The sequence below is a fragment of the Cololabis saira genome, chromosome 17 (assembly GCF_033807715.1).
Source record: "Cololabis saira isolate AMF1-May2022 chromosome 17, fColSai1.1, whole genome shotgun sequence".
Lineage (NCBI taxonomy): Eukaryota > Metazoa > Chordata > Actinopteri > Beloniformes > Belonidae > Cololabis > Cololabis saira.
In genome coordinates, this window is record NC_084603.1 from 3,694,455 (window position 1) to 3,716,278 (window position 21,824).

Sequence of the window (21,824 nt, forward strand, 5' to 3'; positions counted from 1 at the left end):
CGGTACATACATAGGAAAACGTACACAGCATTTCAGTGTCAACAAAGGTCGCCCTATCAGATTCTGAGCACATAATTGTAGTTTGTAGTAGATATTTTGGATTTCTCGTAAATCTGTCTTAAAACGTAACATACTGGACCTCGGTTGGGCTGGGGGGGAAATTTCCCGTATTTTAAAATCCAAAACTTGACAGGTATGTCACGGACCAGGACAAAACAGGGCTCCCTCCCTCACAAGGAGCCCCCTATTTGTTTTGTCTGGGACTCATCAGTTTGCCAGTGTTTGCCAGCGTGATACAAGGTGATTCCCCATTGAGAGAAGGCAGTTATTCTCTTCTCTTAGTCTAGGCCGGATTATCCATATACTGAACCGAGTGAGCGCCCAGGGGCACCAAATCAAATGACTAACTGGACCATATATGTCATATTTTGTTATTTTATCTATATATTTGCTGGAAGAGAAGCAAACAGGTACAGCAGTAACCAATGATATAATAAAAATACATGAAAATAATAATAATAAAATAAAAAGAATTGCGTTTGAGTGAGTGCCTTAACAACTTAACAACCTTAAATCTGACAGCATGGCTATTTTATTAATGTGCTGTTCCCTTCCTTCACATCAGCTCATTCAGTAGGCCTGTTTGATTGTTTAGTCATATGCTGTAATAGTTTTGCATGTAGTCCTCAGACAGGCCATATATGATGAAAATGATGATAGTTAACATGTGGTGTTACTAGGCTTGCCACCCGTCCCTTGAAATACGGAATTGTTCCGTAATGGGAATTAAAAGTTGCGTTCGGTATTGAACCAATAAAGATACACATATTATGCTCTTATTTATTGATGTCATAATATACAGGTGAAGGTTGGAAAATTTGAATATATTGCAAAACTTCATTCGTAGTAAATTCAACTTAGGTGAAACAAATATATTATTTCCCACTACATGCAAAGTGAGATATTTCAAGCCTTTATTTGTTATAATTTTGGTGATTATGGCTCACAGTTTATGAAAACCCCAAATAAAAAATAAATTATAGAATATTTTATGAAATTAATAAACAACTCCATCATCAAAATTATAACAAATAAAGGTTTAACATATCTTGCATGTAATAAGACTAGGTAATATATTAGTTTCACCTTTTAAGTTGAATTATTGAAATAAATGAACTTTTACATCATATTCTAGTTGAATTATTGAAATAAATTAACCTTTACACCATATTCTAGTTGAATTATTGAAATAAATTAACTTTTACACCATATTCTAGTTGAATTATTGAAATAAATTAACTTTTACACCATATTCTTCACCTGTAGGCTATATTACATCTGGGCTGATATGGACATACGTAGCATAGGAGGATATTTCAGTTGCTATATGGTTGGCTGTCTGTACAGTCATGAAAGTTCAATGCTATTAAAGCACTTTAAACTTTAAATCAAAGCATTTTGTTTTTTCATATAAAATAAACACATTTTTATGCAGTTTAGAAGTTTGGGGGCTTTTTTTTGGCTCCTGCGCTGCTGAAATCAGGGCGTCCCTTATTTCTATTTCTGAAAGGTGGTAACCCTAGGTGTTACTGTATATTGGCATGTGAGTTGCATTCTGATTGGAGCATCAGTGTAGTATTTCCAGGTGTTAACTACAAATGAAAAACAACGGACTAATCCCAAAGTTGTGTGTTTTCTCCTTAACATGCAAGTAATATTGCTTAAAAATATACTGCAGATGTCGAATTGAAAGTATTTTAGGCAGCTACTTTCTCCAACTTGACCACGTAATACTAAAAATATGATGCTGGCCAGTGATATGTAGAAACAATTATTGTGTTGTTGCGCACGGGTGAAGTCAATTGGTGTCAACACATTTCCACCTCAATAGGTAAATTGCCTGCCTCCTAACATTTTTTAAATGTGTTGCAGGCCTGAAATGCATGAACGCATGTTGAAAAGAAAAGAAATATCTTTTTTCTTTGCAAGCAAGGGCGTGTCGTGGCTCTGCACTTTGTGCCAAACTCCATCAGAGAATCAATTCTCGTTTTAAAAGTATTTATCAGTTCAAAAATGTCTATGTACCTCGTTCCTTTGATCCTCCATTGTGAAAAAAAAGTGTTCCTGTCATGTCCTCATGATTAATATAGCCTCTTGGGCTCAGTACTTTACTCCCAACACAGTCCGCTCTTGCATCTAGAAATGTAGCCTGAGACTTTATAACAAAAGGAGAAAAACAGAGAAACGCTGAGATCTCTGGGTACAAGCTCCTTTCATATAAGAATGATGGTGGGTTGTGTTTTGTGGCCAGATGAGTTCATGTTACAGCATGGTTTTTGGAAAAACAGACATTAAAAAGCAATATTTGTGATACAATATGAGGTAGATCATCCAAGTTGTTAACAGCAAAGTATTTGTGAGAGTTTATCGGTGCATCAGTACTTATTGCATGTGTAAGTTTTAACAGTTTATGCAAATGCTTATTATTAGAATTGGAAACTGTCCTGCCATTTCTGGAATATCTTTTCCCAGAACGTCAGTGGATATTTCAGTAAGACCTCCTTCTGTATATCATCATATCAACAGCTTAGTTCCCAGAACTGGAGTGTGTATGTTCGACTGGCTCCTCTGCAGTGCAGATCTCTCTGCTACTCAAAGTTTATGACACATCAAGAACGAAAGAAAGGAGAATCAGACAGCAGACAAGAAAAGTTGAGACCTGAAACTTTCTAATATGCAGGAATGGACAAATGGACACAGATTCCTTTGGCAAACTTAAATTAGTGTCCTCAGTTCCCAAATGATTGAAAAAGGTTCAATAAATAGGGGGACTGGTTATACATAATTTGAATGTGATTAAGGTTCATTAGGTTTCGCTTTACTGATGTGAAACATTCATGTTATCCAGTTATGCTTAAAATGTATAACTAAAATCCCCCTTTTACCTCAATAAGCAAACATTAAAACTGCTTAATGGGGTTTGTTCAATAGGATCCAGGGGGTGGGTGGGTAATGTCTGGGGTTATGATTTTATTTTTATTTATTTATATATTTATTTATTTTTGCCCTTAATTTATGTGTTAATTTTGCATTGTTATACTAATATGGGCATTACTTTTTTTTTTACTTTTTTTGTTGTTTTGTATTTGCTTTTTGTTATTACATTTATCTATTCATTTGTTGTTGTTATGTATTTGTGTTTTTTTGTTAAAATATCATATACATGCACCATGTTGTTTTTTCAGAAAAAGGAAAAAAGAAATAAAAATTTGATCACAAAAATAAATAAATAAATAGGGGGACTGGTGTAGGACCATGGCAAACAGGCCTTTCTCTTAAATTCTAATGCACATATTTCTTACCCACACCCCAGAATGTGATGCAGTGGTTTGGAAAAGACCTCTCTTTCTCCCTCTGACAAGCTCCTGCACCATTACAGCACATCTTAACAGGGTGGACAACAGGCCTCCCTCAAGGATGCCTGCGCTTCATAACCAAGTACGGCTGGCTCCAGCTTTGGAACAGAGCCATAAATGCTCTCCCTCAGACAGCAAAGAAATGCGTACTTTACACCATTCATACAGCAGGCAAACCTCCAGAGTACCAAACAACAGCAAAGGGCACAAGTATTTTACAGGCAGCAGGAGACTCTGAAATGGAAGTGGACATGGACAAAAAGCTTGTGTTCCCTCCAGACATGGCTGTAACACTCAGGCCAGACTTGGCACTGTGATCCACAACAGCCAAGGTGGACGTTGTTGGTTTAAAGGCACTTTGCCCTGGAAATACAAGTGGCCCAGAATGACTGGAAGTTGAAGGTATTCTGTGTCAAAGTTGGATGCAGGGAATTGCAACAACTATGACCTACCTACCGAAAAAGATGAGAGGGAGAGGTTGCTCCTTATAGATTAAAAGACCGGATTAAAACTGGGCTGGAAGATGAAATGGAAGGATATGGAAGAAAGGGGGTTGCACCGGGGATACCACGTGTCACGGTTGGGCTCTCTGCAGATGTCACGGGCTCATCAATGAAATATCAATGGATGACATATGCATTTGCTTGAAAGGAAATGGCACTGAAATATAATTAAAAATGAATCTGTTTTATTTTCTTCCCCATCTATACTCAGAATGACTTCACTTTCTTACTGGAGCTTAATCAGTTTGCACACATTGGCTTGGATTCAGGAAAGCCTTTCTTACATGCGGTGCCTTGTATACGTAAATTTAGCTAAATTACTATGTATACAACTGTTTCAGGATATCATTTTATTGTCATACTTGCAACCTAACATTATGTCATTTTGTTCATGTCTCTTTTTCTTCAATCCTGGGATGATTTTGCATCCTCTATTAAATCTAAAGAAGGTAACTCAAATGTTTGCAGTTCAGAAAATCTATCATAATTACTATTTACCTAAATAGGTCACTTAATTCAAGCCAGCTTTGCTGACTTAGAATGATTGACTTGGCCGATGCCTCACATCCTTTAGACCGCAGCTCTGATCCTGTCATAGCCTCAAATTATGTAAGGTTATATAACCTAAAGCCTCACTTTCAATCAATATCCGCTCTAATGTTTACAAGCAATATATTTGAAGGCTCAAGTACATTTCGTGGTCTTAAAGTGCATTTAAAGCTCATTTGTTGAGGCTTTCACTTGAGCTGCTGGTCTGTAGGAATCATAGAGTCCAGGAATGCCGCTGAGGGAAACGCAGTTCATATGTTAAACACATCTGACATACAGCAATCACTCTCACTGAATAAGTTGTACATCCAGCTTAGCGCACAGATATAAAGTTGCATAATAATTGAAGATTGAACAGAAGATCAATAACTAGAGGGCTCTAGACAACCGCTGAAGTAAGTATTGGGATTTCCATGTGTACAACACTTATGAACCAGCGGAGAACACGTAGATCAGAGAAGGTTTGCCAAACCAGTGCTACCAGTAAGGAGGTCAATTTGGAACCCAGACAGGCTAAAAAAAGGGAAAGAAATCCAAGTGTCCACCCATCTTTTTTCGTATAAACAAAATGTATAACATCTGACATCTGTAATTGTTTTGCTGATCATTGTTAATGGTGTGCAACACATCATCCTGATATATAATAAGACATCATGATACATCTCACAGTCATTGATGCTCTTTATCATCAAAACTGTTGTGATTTGAATTCTTAATATACATGGGAAAATAAATATAAGCACAACATCTAACAAATGATACAGCAGTCGTGAACTATTTAGCTGTACTTGGAAAACTGGCTAATATATCTGTTGTTTGAACACAATAAATAAGGGTTTTAAGGCTTGTTTTCCTGAAAAGTCTTATTAAATGCCATTAGTTAAGCCCAAATGAAGAAATCTGACTGCAATGTGACACCAGTTTACTCAAGAGTATATTCAGTGATGGGAGATGGGAAGAACAGTATCTCCCTCTGCTGGCAAGTACTGAAAACATAATCCTTATGCCTTAGAAGAGAAGAGTACTACTGCAAATTTCTCCGGATTATATGCTGTTTTACATAGCACACAGTTCATATTTCAATAAACAGAAATCCAAACTCTCACGTGATTATGGAGTTATAACCCTAAATGTACATACATTTCATTTACATCAGAAAAGCGAGGAATATATACGGTATTTTCTGGACTATAAACCGCTACTTTTTTCCTAGGTTTTGAACCATGCGGCTTATACAAAGGTGCAGCTTTTCTGTGGATTTTTCTTCCACCACTCGGGGCGCTCTAACCAGAATTAGAATAAAAACTAAGACAAACTAAATGCAAAGAAGAATACACTACTTCTTCTTTAGCAGATAGAAGTAGAAGCAGATTTCAAACAGATAAATAGATAAATAAATACTGGTTATTTTCTCTTGGTTCTGTTCCATTTTAATCAGCAAAGTTGTTGCCGTGTTAAAAGACACTGTTAGGAAAGGATCTATTTAGGTACAAACATGTACATCATTTACAGTTCAAAATCCTTCTGTACATGTAGTATATATCTAATCTAACAACAGAAATATCTGCGACTTGCATATCTTTTTTTTTTAAATAGAGCGGATGCAGCTTGTATATCTTTTTTTAATAATTTTTTTTTAAATAGAGCGGATGCGGCTTATATGCAGGTGCGGCTTATAGTCCAGAAAATACGGTAGTTATTTGAGGTAATTTTTGACATGTTTGACTCTTATTTCACCTGCATTCAGAGTCACGCTTGGCACTTTCACACAGTACCTAAGTATAAGGCTTGCAGACAGCGATTATATCCTATTTTAGTCACCAGAAAAAACCGGTGTGGAACCACATTAGACCTGATGTACTCAGTCGTATTTATAGATTCTTAGCTGGAGAGTACCTTGTGCCTACTATTTTATGCAGAAGTAGCCTGCATGGCCTTCATATCCAGTTGCCATTCATAGTCACTTTTCATGCATACAAACATGCCGTCCTCAATACAGCATTTAAAAACAAAACTAATTTAAATTACCTGATTTTTACACAAAGTTTCATCAAACTGGATTAAATGAACTGGATTCACTCAGTCATGCTGTAAACTTGCCATGCATAAACATACCATCATAGTCAAACCATCAGACATACTGTGTCTTTACAAAAACTTGAAGAGTGAAGCTGTACTGAAGAACTCTGAAATGAGTTCCAGTGGACAGGATGTTCAGATCCCTGTTGTTGTCTTTTCTCGGCTCCACAGTGGAGGTACGGATCTGTCAGGGTAACCGTTGTGACAACTAACTGGTGGTGATAGCAACAAGCCAGCAGACAGGACTGACACGACGCCGTGCCCACATGCAACTGCCGCCTGACAAGATGAGGCTAAACAACATGTGTAGCAGATAAATCAAAGAGTAACAACAGAAGAAGAATGTGAACATATTCGCAAAGTTAGGTGTTTTGGACACTTGCATTGACAAAGGTTATTGATTGGCAAAATATAGAAGACTCTTGCTGATTGATGTCCAAAGAATACAAAAATTAATCAAAGGAAAATTAGAATATGCTTTTCATAAAACTGCACAACTTCATTTTCTTTCTCCTTTTAGACTGAGGTCTGATCTATGGGGTTATTCAATTACTATAATCCACTGTTCCCCAATATTAGGGCTGTGCGATTAATCGATTTTAAATCTAAATCGGATTTATTAATCAAAATCGATGTTAAAAAAGGAAAATCGGAAAATCGATTTTCCTTTTTTGCAGCTGCATTACAGACAGAGCTCGTCTAGTCATCTTTGTTTGGTCAAGAAAATTGTAAATGTTGTCACTTTACTAAACTCAAGGAGGATTTACAGTATCTTTCAATTGCACTTCATTCCCAATAGGGAAATTTGTTTGCTATTTTTCTTTTAAAAATAAAGATAAAATATTTGAAACAATTTATTCCATTGTCTTTTGTAGTTTAACCAAAAAAATCGAAATCGAAAATCGGGTTTTCAGAGAAAAAAATCGGGATTTTATTTTTGTCCAAAATCGCCCAGCCCTACCCAATATATAATTGATGAATATCTCCAACACACAATTCACTTGGTAATTCAGGTATTTTTGCTTTGGCTTTATGTTAAAAGAGACATCTTTTTTATTAATTCAGCCTACAACAGGTTACACATTATTGTTATTATTCTTTAGCCGAAAACCCTTCAATCCTCCGGGAATGTTTACATAGGCCTTGACGTGAATGTACAGTGTTCATTGCAGACTGTGCCATTCACAGTTCGATTGCACAATTCATCTCTGACAAGTACCAGCAGTTCACACGGGATGGTTGATGATTAATGTACCGCATTAGTACACCATTCCTGAGCCTCACACTCTTGAGTGCACACTTGCACTTTAAGTACTTTGCTGCTCTTGTTTACAGGACAGGTTTCTTTTTAATCGGAGCACAATTACCAATCGCTCTCATCCTCTAACTCTGCCCCAGCTTGCACATCTCTCGCAAATACAGGTGCGATGTGTTGGAAAATCATTTACCTTCCCTGGTTTTTAGTCTCTCCCTCTCCTCCCCCTCTTCCTGCCTGAGTGGCCCATGCCAGCTTTCCTTTGCAATCTTGTCGTCCTGCAGCAGATGTGACATCATTACAGCCCGCCGCCACGCTGCAACCCCCCCACCTCATTTTTCTGACTCCCTAGCATCTCTGTCTCCCACGCAGTCCTCCTTTTTCTCTGCCTCTGCACACACACAGCCATTTTGATCTAGCAGGAAAGATCTGTGAGGCTCATTTGGGGAGAGCAAAGAGAGGTCGGAGATGAACAGAAGAAGTGAGGAGGAAAAGGCAGAGGGGCACGTGGCGTTCACTGCCATGAGATACAGCTGAGTCAGTGTGACATTGTTGTGTAACAGTAATTTAAAAAAAAAAATTCAAAGCTGTTTGGCTGCCATCTTGTTTTTAGTCACTTTTGTACACTCAGGAATCATCTGATTTTCTGCGTGAGCTGGAACTAGCCCTGCAAAAGCAAATTAGGTATGTAGGAGTGAAAATAGTTAAAGAGGAAGAGGGGAGTGAAATAAAAGAGGGGCTAAAGTGAAAGAGACTGGCGATAAAAGGGGAGCACATGCTTGAGTAGGAGGGGGGTTATATCTTCATCTCACAGGCAATCTATTTTTACCATTTAGCCTGAACAAAGGATGTGATTGGCCTCTCACCAGTGGCTTATTCATAGTAAAGTCACAGCAGCAGCAGGATGTCACTGAGTTCTCTAAGAACAAGAGAAACAGGAGGAGCTTGTTCTTTTTTAGTGTTTATACTCTGCTACATCAAAATCTGCTCAGCAGCGTTGTGACTCCAACCCGGTAACTTAACTAGGGCTGAAACGATTCCTCGAATAATTCGAGTAATTCGATTACAAAAAATAATCGAGGAATTTTCTCTGCCTCGAGGAATCGTTTAATTTTGCCAGCTCAAAGCAGGTATTTCGCCCGGACTACGTTTAATGCGGCCCGCTTCATTTTTAACTAAAAGAAAAGGCAGAAAATGTCAGAAAAATAAAAACGTAATAAAGTTTTTTAGTTTTTTGAGTGAATCAGTGAATTTGGTCGACTGGTGTAAGTTCAGGGTTTTAAATGCACAGCCATGAACCTACTGGATTATATAATTTAGTCTTAGTGATGTCAATTAACATCTAACATCTTATGCATTATTTATAATTGCTCTTTAACTAAACAAAAATATTTTTTTCCGATTACTCGATTAATCGATGGAATTTTCAGTAGAATACTCGATTACTAAAATATTCGATAGCTGCAGCCCTAAACTTAACAATAACCAGAAGAAACTGGAAGTGGTGTTGGTATTGCAGAGGGTTTGTGTCTACATCACAGACTCGGGAAGGATGAAGGAACTCTGCCTTCTGCCACCCTGCAGGAATGTGAAGATTGCAAATATAATGATTTACAGCACAAGTGGGGATAGAGAAGGAGAAACCAGCATTGATTGGTGTTGTTCTGCTGTTATCTGAGTGATCTACCAGCCTAGACTTGCCCCGGCAGGCCTTTCGTGGAGGCGAACGTGCCTGTGATGCATACGCAGCATTTCCCTGATACCATGTGAATATTAGTGCACCACATGCTTGTGGCACATTTCTTTGGAGGACTTTGTTCTATGTCCTTAAAAACCAAACAAAACATGTTTATATCACTGAAGTTTGTGCACCACAGTGAAGTATGTCTGCAGAGTGAGGCTGGGATACTAGTAAAGGACAGGAGGGTGAGAGGAAGCTGGGAAAGATCTGAGAAGAGACTATCAAACACAGGACCAGAGGTGGAAAAAGTACTGAAAAATTGTAATTGAGTAAAAGTATCTTTACTTTGCTTAAATCCTACTCAAAGTAAAAGTAAAAGTACTCATCTAAAAATTTACTCGAGTAAAAGTACTTCATTTAAAATGTAATTTGAGTAAAAGTTACTTTCAGTTATTTAATGCAAAAAAAAGGATGAGTCACGAATCAAATCCAGCACAAGTTGTTTTAATTAACTTCGAGGCATATTAAAGTACACATCCACACTTGTAAAAGCTCAGCTGAGCTCAGTAACATGATCCTTTTACTTCCACAGAACAGGACAAAAAGGACAGTCACAACCTGTACTGTAAAGTGCTAACTATTTTCAGTCATATTGTCCAACCGACAACACTAAAACCAGAATCAAAGTATTCAAACACAAAATAAAGTGCCCAATGCCCGCAGGATCCTGCTATTCACAATAAACCAAAATAAAATGCCCACAAGATTTTCACCATAAATTTTGTACTCAATGTAGCGAAGTAAAATACTTGGGTCAAAATGTACTCGAGTAAAAGTAAAAATTACATATTTCAAAAACTACTTAGAAAATTACAAATTACTCATAAAAAGTACTCAATCACAGTAACGTGAGTAAATGTAATTTGTTACTTTCCACCCCTGCACAGGACGAATATTGTTCCATCTGACAGCCAAATGCCAACGAATCAGAGCCATCCCATTAAAATTATACCAACACCCTAATTCAATCTGCTCTCTCTGAGATCCCCAGAGCAGATGCTATGATTCAATTTCTGTCTGGTTCTCACTCCCTTGTGCGACACAAAGTCCGTCCCCTGGCACAAGGTGACTTTCTCCGTAGCCTGCCTGCTCTCAGTGGGGAACTGTTCAAGGAAAGTTGGGAAAAACATCTAGTTGAGGTGAGAAGATCCTACAGTTTACTTGATAAAAACCGCCAAAATATTTTGCCTTCCAAAGACGGACATGTGCAGACAGACCCAAGCTGCAAAAGACTCCCTTCCTCCTGCTATGATACAATAGTACAAATACCAGTGAGATCCAGTATAATGATAATAACCTGCATTTTATTTAGCCTTTGTTTGACAATCAAGAGACCAGCAGCTTTGCTTTCACAAATGTTTGCTTCAGTAACTGCCTTTAAATAGATAAATGCAACATGCAGGAATGGAAAATGCAAAGTCACACTTGAAAACTGTAGCTTAAGTAGCTTAACACCAAGCAAATTCAACTCTTTGCAAAGCACCCTCATTAATTAACTCCCACTACGGGACTTATTATTCCTATAATTCCTTAAAAACTCAACTGTGTTTCACAGAATTGCCCATTTTGAAGTTTTTGGCCACTAAATGTCGTGGCTTTAAAGTAGCTTATATGTTAACATGACCTCAGCCACATCAATGCAATGGCTTCTTCTAAACAGGGTAATTTAGTCATAAATGTTCAAACCGGGGAATAACTCTTAAGAGGAAGTGTTAGTGCGGTCATGTATTTCCTCTCTATAACTTTTAACTATATTAGAGGCATAGCAATTATGACTTATAATAGCTTTATGATAACATTGACAAGCAAAACACCAAACAACTAACAATGACAGAACCAAAGACCCTTGGGTTTTATGTTTACTTGAGAAGCACGCTAGTTTGTAATAACGGCAGCTACGACTCTGTGCACGAAGAGAGAGTTGACACTTGAGAGCAGATACTTCAGTCTCCCTGATAAATGGTCAAAACGCCCTCAGACTTTATAGGTAATTAACCCGGACAGATAGGGTCGCCACCCGTCCCGTAAAATACGGAATTGTCCTTTATTTGAGAAAAAAATGTTGCGTCCCGTATTGAACTAATACGGGACACGATTTGTACCGTATTTTCATTAACTTTTACACCATATTCTAGTTGAATTATTGAAATAAATGAACTTTTACACCATATTCTAGTTGAATTATGGAAATAAATTAACTTTTACACCATATTCTAGTTGAATTATTGAAATAAATGAACTTTTACACCATATTCTAGTTGAATTATGGAAATAAATTAACTTTTACACCATATTCTAGTTGAATTATTGAAATAAATTAACTTTTACACCATATTCTAGTTGAATTATTGAAATAAATTAACTTTTACACCATATTCTAGTTGGATTATTGAAATAAATTAACCTTTACACTATATTCTAGTTGAATTATTGAAATAAATTAACTTTTACACCATATTCTAGTTGGATTATTGAAATAAATTAACCTTTACACCATATTCTAGTTGAATTATTGAAATAAATTAACTTTTACACCATATTCTAGTTGAATTATTGAAATAAATTAACCTTTACACCATATTCTAGTTGAATTATTGAAATAAATTAACTTTTACACCATATTCTAGTTGAATTATTGAAATAAGTTAACTTTTACACCATATTCTTCACCTGTAGGCTATATTACATCTGGGCTGATATTGACATACGTAGCATAGGAGGATATTTCAGCTGCTAGTATGGTTGTCTGTCTGTACAGTCATGCAAGTTCAATGCTATTAAAGCACTTTAAACTTTAAATCAAAGAATTTTGTTTTTTCATATAAAATAAACACATTTTTATTCAGTTTAGAAGTTTTGGGGCTTTTTTTTGGCTCCTGCGCTGCTGAAATCAGGGCGTCCCTTATTTCTATTTCTGAAAGGTGGCAACCCTACGGACAGACAAAGACCTCAAACCCATGTCATAGTTTAACACCTACAGAATGTTTGGATAGGTGTGGCCTGCAAACCTAATTTCATGCTTTCATGGCCATAAATGCGGCAATTCAGGTCTGCCATTAGGACACTGAAAAGAAAAAGAACAAGAAAAGCAGCTTCTCCTCATTTTTCATTTATTTATTTATTATTGGTACCTTATTCTTGCCAAGTATTCGTAGCTTGCTAGCCTATCTTGAAGCTTTTTAACCTTCCCTTCCCCAAACTGCAGGTGGAGCTCTGCAGATTCATTGCAGCCATCCGAACCCTCGGCAGTAATATGTCTCACAACACATGGAAAAACATTTTGTGAGCATGTTAAGAACATTAAAAACTTCAATTTTATCCAGCGGATGACGTTAAACCCACCGAGGGGGATCAACTATTGCTTACTTGTGCAGAAAGTAAATTGAAGTACTTTTAATTTCCTTCAGTTGTGACAACATGAGCCCAATAGGATAAACATTTTCTGAGCTGTAATTTTCCACAACTTGTCAGAACTTTCAAGTAATCTAAAAGCAGATCTGTGCTGGCAAGTTAAATCTGTGGAAAAGCAGAGTAAAAACCGACACCAAATACAGTTCTTATTAATAACTGAGCTTATCTGAGTGTAGTTAAACTGAAAAAGCCATTGATCTGCTGCAAAAGCAAGCTAGCGTGACTGAGAGGGTTTGCTGAACAACTCAATCCCACAATGTAGTACCCTGAGTCTGTAACCTTGTTTTAGGGCATGTGCAGAGAGTGTGGCAGGGGGTTCAGCAACTAAACGCACACACAAACCCGTACAGCTTGACACTGGCCCCAGGGGGCTTTGCAGCACTTTTACATACACACAATCATCTGTCTGACTTTCTCATTTGAACGCAGACACGAAGGAGAAAAGAGTTAGCACTCACCGGGACAAGCACAACCTCCAACAGACATCTTCTCACATGTTGGGCCCTTCTTTGAACGAAACAGCTGCGCTCAGTCCACACTCTGCACGCATAGGTTAACTCTGAGGAAAACAACACAGACAGAGGGGTGGAGAGATAAGAGGGAGTGGTACAAAGCAGGCCATGTACAACACAACTACACTCCTCTCTCTGTCAGAGGCAGGAAGTTGGCAGCAGCGCTGTAGCTGCATCATTAATAGACATATTGCAACACGAGTAGGAGGGAAAATGAGGGAGCACCGAAATAGGAAGAAAGAGCCTCAGCAGGGTTTGAGACTGGAGTCAGGGAAAAAAATGGATTGGAGTGAGTGAGCATGTGTGAAACGCAGAATGCAAGAGGGAAGCAATTAGAGCAAAGGAGAGGAAAAAGAGAAATGCTTAAGATGTGTGTGTGCTTGTGTGGCAGTGATGCATCGTCTATTTTTACCCTGTGCTGCTGTGGAAGATAAACATACTCAGTAGGAGCCCAGAGGCAGAGGGTCATTACTGCCTAACAAACAACACACACACACACACACACACACACACAAACACACACCTCATGCCTCATGCAGATTCACATCTCTCTTTCTGTCTCCCTCTCCTTTTTGTATTTTTGTGCTGCAGCGAGAACACTGGTGTTAATCACTACAGACAGCATTGATTAAAAATGTAGAGCCCTCCTGAAGCGCAGGGACACGGGAGACCCATGGAGGCAGGAAGTGTACATGCTATGCAGAGGTGGGTACAGTAGCCAAAAATTGTACTCAAGTAAAAGTACTGTTACTTCAGAATAATAGGACTCAAGTAGAAGTAAAAAGTAGTCATCTAAATAATTACTTGAGTAGAAGTAAAAAAGTACTTGGTGAAAAAACTACTCAAGTACTGAGTAACTGTTGAGTAACGTCTGATTAATTTTTTTAACACAATCACATTCAAACAGACAAAAGTACAAAATAATCATCTTCAGGCAAATTAAATCAATAAAATTAATTAAAATTAATAAAAAATAGCTTAAATTAAAATAATCTTAAAGTAAATTCAAGTACTTTAATAAATAAGAAGTTAAGAATAAATAAATAAATTAAGCACAAGTAGCATACAATTTCCAGCCTTTGTACTTTTCTTTTTTAACCAGGCAGAACTAGAACAAACATGAACTCATAGAAACTCTGTGTGTGTTTGAGTCTGTATATGTGATAAAACATGCAAAAACAAATATTTTTCCCAAAGAATCACTCAGTGATGTCATGAGATTGACGCGTACGTGGATAAAAGGGATAAAAGAAAAGTAACAGCTCAACGTGGCCTAATGTAGCGGAGTAAGAGGAACAGTTTCTTCTTCACAAATCTACTCAAGTAAAAGTAAAAAGTATAGTGATTCAAAACTACTCCTAAAAGTACAACATTTCCCAAAACTTACTCAAGTAAATGTAACGGAGTAAATGTAACTCGTTACTACCAACTCTGATGCTATGTGCACACGCTCTCAACTCTGTTGCACGTCTGGTTCAACTTTCACCTGACCGTCCGGCAGTTTCTGGCTCTTCTCTCGCTCTCTTTTCAGCAATTCTCATTTAATCTGGCCTATCACTCTCAATTAAATCCCTTCAGCCTGTTGATATTTTATCAACCTCTCGGCAGCTTGATGCAGCTCTTTGTGATTGCATTTCATTTCCTTTCACTCCTCCGTTTCTCCGCTCTGCTTCCAATTCATCCCATAACTTCCCTCGGCTCAAGTGTGCCTTTTCTCCAAGCCAATAATCTCATAATCTCACACTTCACTACACAACCACACAAACTCATAACCGACTCCCATGGGCTGGATGTCTGCGTTGCTCCGATCGTGTCAGATGGACAGTACTATATGTCATATCAGTGTGTCATTGTGACCGAATATTAGAAACAAAAGAAAAAGGAGGGAAGGAGAGAAAATATTTGAATAGAGCATAATGACACAGTTGCCTAGAGTTATTATTATACAGGGAACCCTGGAGAGTAATCGCAGAAGAGCACAGAAAAGAATATTTTATTAACAAATAAATACACTGTTTGGGTCAGTATAGTAACATTTTTAACACGCGATACAAATCCATCTCCCAATATTAAAAAGTAAATATTATGAGGATGAAGAGCTTAATGGATTTATGTATTTCCGGTACAGCAGATTAGAAGTGGGAACACAACAACTTTAGCTATTTATTTCATTCTTCCATCTGTTCCCCAGCAGTTTTGCAGCATGGTGGTACATTTTTTCTCCCTCTTTTGTTTTTTTTCCTTTCTCGGAGAGGCTGCTGAAAGTGCAGAGAGCTGTTGCTGTGTGTATAACCTGAACTGATGCAGGAAGGTGAAATAAATCAATGTATCATTCACACGGACGCCGGGAACGAAGGTTTTGTGGCAAAGCGTTGCAGTGCAGCGGGGTGATCAATGTTACTCGCTACACTAGTCTGTGGTTTTAAATTCTGGATGGATTGTTGCACATTGCAAACATGATGGGATGTAAACTGGTCCAAGCAGACAGAGAATTCAAGCTTTAGATGGCTGGTGTTGTTAGTTTAAACCTGAGTAAAGTGCAGGGGTCGATAACACAAAGCTCTGTTTCCCTCAGCTCTGAGGGAGACCGAGCTGCATGTGCTTCAGACAACCATAAGACTATTGTAAACAGTGAAGTCAGAGCTCTTGTGGACAATTTATACCGCAACAATGTTCCCAAATTACCTCAACCGTTTTCTGCTGCATTATCTTACACACAAAAAACATTCTTTTCATGTTCATGTTTCATGCTGTGATTGTGATCAATATAGTTGATTCTATGTTGGGCTTCAATGTGAATCAAAAAGTGCAAAATGTACCACAAAAAATGGTTAAATTGTTGACTGATAAAAAGAGTTATGGATCAGTGGATATTATGATGCAAATCATGTGCAATTTCATTTCATTTCATTTCATTTTTATTTATTCCATATCATGGGAATAGTTCACATATGTTCCATTCCATGATGGAAAAGGGGCAAGAAGAAGAAAGCCTTATATGCCAAGCCCCTTTCTCAAAAAAAAAAATAAAACAATTCATATAAAGATGGTCTGTCCGTCTGTTCAACAATCAATACTTATATAATACCAAAAAAAAAGGAATAATGAAAAAACAAAAAAATAAGAAAACATACACACTAACTCACCAACAATATAAAAACAGAAACAACAAAATATATTTTACCCGTTAACTTCATATTGTCTAATTGTATGGTCTTTGTACAATTTTTTGAACTGGTGAATATTTCTACAATCCTTCAAATCAGCTGCCAAGGAGTTCCATAATTTTACACCACATACTGAAATACACATTTGTTTTAAAGTGGTGCGTGCAAACGGATGTTAAAAATCAATCTTCTGAACTAAAAACAAAAAAACGTTGTATATTTTCAGGCAATATTCTGCTTTTTGCCTTGAACATAACTAATAAAGTCTGTAACTCAATAATGTCTTTAAGTTTAATTAATCCTGCATTAATGAAAAGTCCATTGGTGTGTTCTCTTGCCTGCTTTTTATGTCTGATTCTTACTGCTCTCTTCTGTAAAATAAACAAAGGCTTGATTTGTTGTGTATGTATTCCCCCAAACTTCCACACAATAACTAAAATAAGGCAAAATAAGGGAGCAATACAAAATTCGCATTGTCTTGTAATCTAAAACATATTTCACTTTGTTCAAAAGAAAAATATTCTTTGATACCTTAGTTTTAACATACTTTAACTGAGATTTCCATGTGAGGTTTTCATCTATAATTACACCCAAAAATCTAAACTGATACACTCTTTCAATATCAAACTCTCAGTCTTTGATAAGGAGTAACTCATACAACAGTTTAAAACTGACTGAATTAACATAAGCATATGTATAACACTATTTTGTTTCAATGAGGATGGGGCGAAAAAAAAAAAGTTTGTAAACTACAACTCTATTAACCTGAACCTGCAAACCTGAACCAAATGAGTTAAAGTTCAGTTTAACAAAGCTCTCACGGCTGTTTTCTGTGTTACACTGTTACACAACTATTACGCAAACAAAAGACAAAGAAGTGTCAACGCTGAAATGAAAGCTGACAGCCACAATCCCTACACAGCAAAGGTACACGATTAAAAGTCATCCACCGTGTCAGACACCGCTATCAGGACCAAAACACAATGAACAACCTTGGTGGCCTCCCCCTCATCTTCTCCTGTGTTTTCATTTCCACACGTTTGTTTTCGTCTCTCCACTTTCTCAAATTGTTCTTTTCTCTTTTTCCTTTTTAAACCATACAAAGCATTTTCAGATGCTATACGGCTGTACAAATTGTGAACTCTGAGCAAAAGAATAGATGAGAGACAAAGAGAGAGAGAGGGAGACATTCCCAGTGCTGCATGAGAGAAAACAGGAGAAGGAGAGGAGGGGTATGTGGATGTGATTTGGGAAATGGCTTCTGTTTACAGGGATGTTTAGGCTTTGAAGCTGAGCACTTCAGCGTTAACTGCACTGTTGAGCATGCTCCCTTTATCCTCTCCTCCTTTCACTCTCCGACTCTTGCGAACGCAGAGATTGCCGCTCTGTCAACACATCCACACATTGCTGAAAAAGCTCTCAGAGAATAATGAAGTTCCCCCTCCATTCGCCTCCTTCTCCCCTCTGTGGGAACACGCAGCGGCGGCAGCTCAATGACACTCCGTGTCAGACAGCAAAGTGATTGTACACAGACACATTGCCTGGCTTACTGGGGGGGGACGCACCTCCTCTCATAATGTTATCTTTACACCGCCGTAAAACACTTGTTCACATCAACAGAAGACCTTCTCTCTTCATAAACTCTTGACAAAATGTCTGAAAAGGCTCCTAGTGGTATTCCTGATATCTCTTATGAGTTCATGCTGTCAGTGCTTCCTTCTCAAGTCTTTGTTTTGCAGATGTTTTGCAGAACACCAGCCCCCCCCAAACCTCTTCTTCTTTTTTGGTGCTGCACATTCTTTCTGACACGTAAAGATTCCTAAATATCTTCCATGTCGGTGCTCACCTTTTGTCTTCCTCCTTCCTTCGTTGGAAAGTCTCCACAGGTCAACCACGCACGCAGAGGAAAGCAAGCAGGTCCAGCGCAGAGAGGAAGACTGTGATGGGCAGATGCGGATAGGAGACACAAATAGAGTGGAGGGGGGGGGGTATAGCAGTGTGCAAATTGATGATGAGAGGGAAAGAAGGAGGGAAGTAAGGAAAGAGGTGGAGGAGGTGGAAGGGAAAGTGGGGAGGGGGGGGAGGCTTTCAGCTGCACTGGTATGAATATGACGCAGAGGCAGCAGCCAAAGCCACTTCTCCTCTCCTCTCAACCCTCCACCATGAGAGAAGATTGAGGAGAGAGAGAGAGAAAGAGACGGAGCACTGTATCCATGGCAACGGCAGAACAGCGGTAGGTAGCAGTTTGGTAGAGCGCCGGGGCACAGTGGTGCTTCTTTTTCTCTGTCTCACTCACACGCAGACGGGCTCACAAGCCTCGCGGTGCCCACAGATCCTCCTGCACCGAAGGGCAGCAGCAGCAGCACAGGATCTGCAGGACGTGATGACTGATAATGAGAAGCAGACTGTTTGGGGCCTGCTATGACTCCACGAACTTGGAAAGCACAAGTTTATTATACCATAAACGAAAACAGCAGAGTAAGAAGCCGCCAGCATCACGTAATGGAGAAAACAGCTTTGGTGTTACATGTTGACGTCTAATCATGAACATTGCTTTAATTCCTCTCAACACAATGAGGGCAGCGAGCGGAGGGATGATTGGAAGAGCTGCAGACATGATGGTCTGATGGTAAACAACATTTGAGAGCTCACTTTTGGAGAATGTGGAAGATATACAGAGGTGGACAGAGTACTCGACCCCAGTACTTGAGTAAGAGTACAAATACTACTGGTCAAAATTTACTCTGTTACAAGTAAAAGTAGCTCGGTCAAAATATTACTCGAGTAAGAGTAGAAAAGTACTTGCTTTTAAAGGTACTTACGTATCCAAAAGTAAATGCTTTTAAATTTACTTTAAGTAAAAGTAAGAGTAAAAGTAAGAGTAAATTTCTTATTTTCCACATCAGTAAATTACTATATTTTTTCTAAATTAATTTAAGGATCTTTTAACTCTTGTTTCTGAGAATTAACTCTTTGAAACCAGCTGCACTGATGTGCTGCTTTTAGAACCACAATGTTATATAAAACCTGCAGAAACACCAAAAACAAATCAAATGAATGGGATCATAAGAGGACAGCAGATGATGCAGAGTTTATTAACAATCATGAACTGAAACCAAATGAACCTGCACCATCCAACTAAGTGTGTATCCCCCTCAAAGACCACTGCTTTACTAAAAACTACATCTCTGCTTTCAATAACTCAAATGTTGAAGTCACTTAACTTTACAGGAAGGACATGTACCAGTACAATATAGCAATATAGAGCATAATAAACTGTCTCCCCATGTCTGTCTTGTCTCCTCCTTTGACAAAAACAGCTTGTGTCCAATAGGATTTTAGGGAAGAAGAAAAAAGAGCAGACCTGAAAGTAACGAGTACTTTTCAGCCTTTCTAGAAATTTACTTGAGTAAAAGTAAAAATATTTGTCTTGGAAATGTATTCAAGTAAGAGTAATAAGTACCAAAGAAATCTAATACTCAAGTAAAGTACAAATCCTCTGGATATGTACTTAAGTACAGTACTCAAGTAAATTTACTCCGTTACTGTCCACCACTGAAGATATAGAGATCCAACAAATCCATTATTCCTTCAGTTAAATTTGTTGAAATTTCATGAACTAGTAGACCATAGTATTCTGCAAATTATGTTTAAAGCTCAAAAAAACTTTACCAATCAACATTCAGAAAAGATTTGAAAAAAGAAAAAGCAAGTATAACTTAAAAGGAACAGAGATTTTTATAAAACCAAGACAAAATTGATGGAACGTTGTGTTTCTGTGAAAGGAATCAATTTATGGAACAATCTGAACAAAGAAAACAAAGAATCCAAATCAAACATTACATTCAAAAGAACAATTAAAACCTGTATGTTAAGGAAATATAACGAAAAATGTTGAGTTTGATTGACATACCCGTAGGCGGTGGTAATTTTATTTAATGTTATTTTTATTTTATTTTAGTTGTTTTTATTCACTTAGTTTTTTTTTTTTTTTTTAATTATTATTAATTTATGTTATTTGTGAAAGGGGCAGATCAGATAAGATTCTTCTTCTTTCTGCTCCCTTTTCATTCATAAGTTAGGAACATTTGTATTTGTGCTTGTATTAAATTGTTTTGTTTTTTGAATGAAATAAAGAATAAAATTTTGATTTGATTTGATTTGATCTTTATTCATCTTGAACAAAACAATAAAATAAAAAAAACACCATGCATCGACAACAATAATAAAAACAACCAGTTTTGTTCAAGAAGGGACAGGAAGAAGCAAATGCTTATCTAGTCCGGCCCCTTCTTGCAATATAAGAATATCCAATATATAAAAGAATAAAAATAGCAATAACAATAATTAATACTAATAACAACAATAATACGTATATACAGTATATACCCTTCTTGACATATAAAAGTATATCAATATAAAAGTAATTAAAAGACAAGTGAGTCAATAATAAAAGTAGCTAAAAAGAAAGAAAAGCATCATGCACAGAAGAAAAAAAGACAATGAAAAAAAATAAAATAAAAAATCCTGGTCATTATAACATCAACTTTTGGTAGTTCAGTATGAGAATCTGCTTATAGCAGCGTTTGAATAGCCTGATGTTCTTGCAGACCTTCACACTTTCATCAAGGTTGTTCCAGAGTGTTATACCATACACTGAAATGCAAATGAAAATGAATGAAAAAAAAAAACTACAAGTGGGATAGTTGTACACTTTTATTCATCACACAATAGTGAATGAGTGAGAAACGGAAAACAGGCAGACAAAGTGGTGGACCACAACGTGTGTTTGTGGCTGCTCTGCGGCTTGGTTCCCCTCTAATCCCTCTTTACCTGTGGGACACGGGGAATTGCCCATGGCTTTTCTATGGCATGCAACGTGAGGCATAATGAGAACCACATCGGCCCCCACTTTTGTGTTTAACCCAGTTCGATCTCCTCCTCTGTGCTGTCAAATTTTTTCCTTCACCTGTCACACCTTTTCTTTGTGAATCACTTCCCAGAACAAAAACATTCATCATTGCCTTTCATTTAATTTACCTAAATTCTGGGGGGGATTATTTCTCTTTCCCAGCAAGATGTTGAGTGAGTCATCAACCCTCAGTGAGTGATGTTCTCATGGTAGTTGCTCTTTGTCCAAATTTATACCTTGCACTATGACCTATTCTAAAGGGCGGGAGTTACATCAACA

The 21,824-nt window shown here is 37.6% G+C and overlaps 1 protein-coding gene across 4 annotated transcripts in view; it reads right to left on the bottom strand.

The window, feature by feature from the left end:
- ldb1a (LIM domain binding 1a) overlaps positions 1-18,619 on the bottom strand; it is a 36,341-nt gene extending 17,722 nt beyond the window's left edge. For 2 of the 4 annotated variants that reach the window (XM_061746236.1, XM_061746234.1), the window contains exons 1-2: positions 18,480-18,616; positions 13,413-13,513 (exon numbers count right to left, since the gene is read on the bottom strand). In XM_061746236.1, the coding sequence (XP_061602220.1) occupies positions 13,413-13,440 (28 nt within the window). In that variant the 5' untranslated portion in view covers positions 13,441-13,513; positions 18,480-18,616. Of the gene's footprint in view, positions 1-13,412; positions 13,569-18,479 lie in introns of those variants that run through there. The other 2 variants (XM_061746237.1, XM_061746235.1) reach the window with 2 other exon arrangements.
- Positions 18,620-21,824: the final 3,205 nt, after the last annotated feature.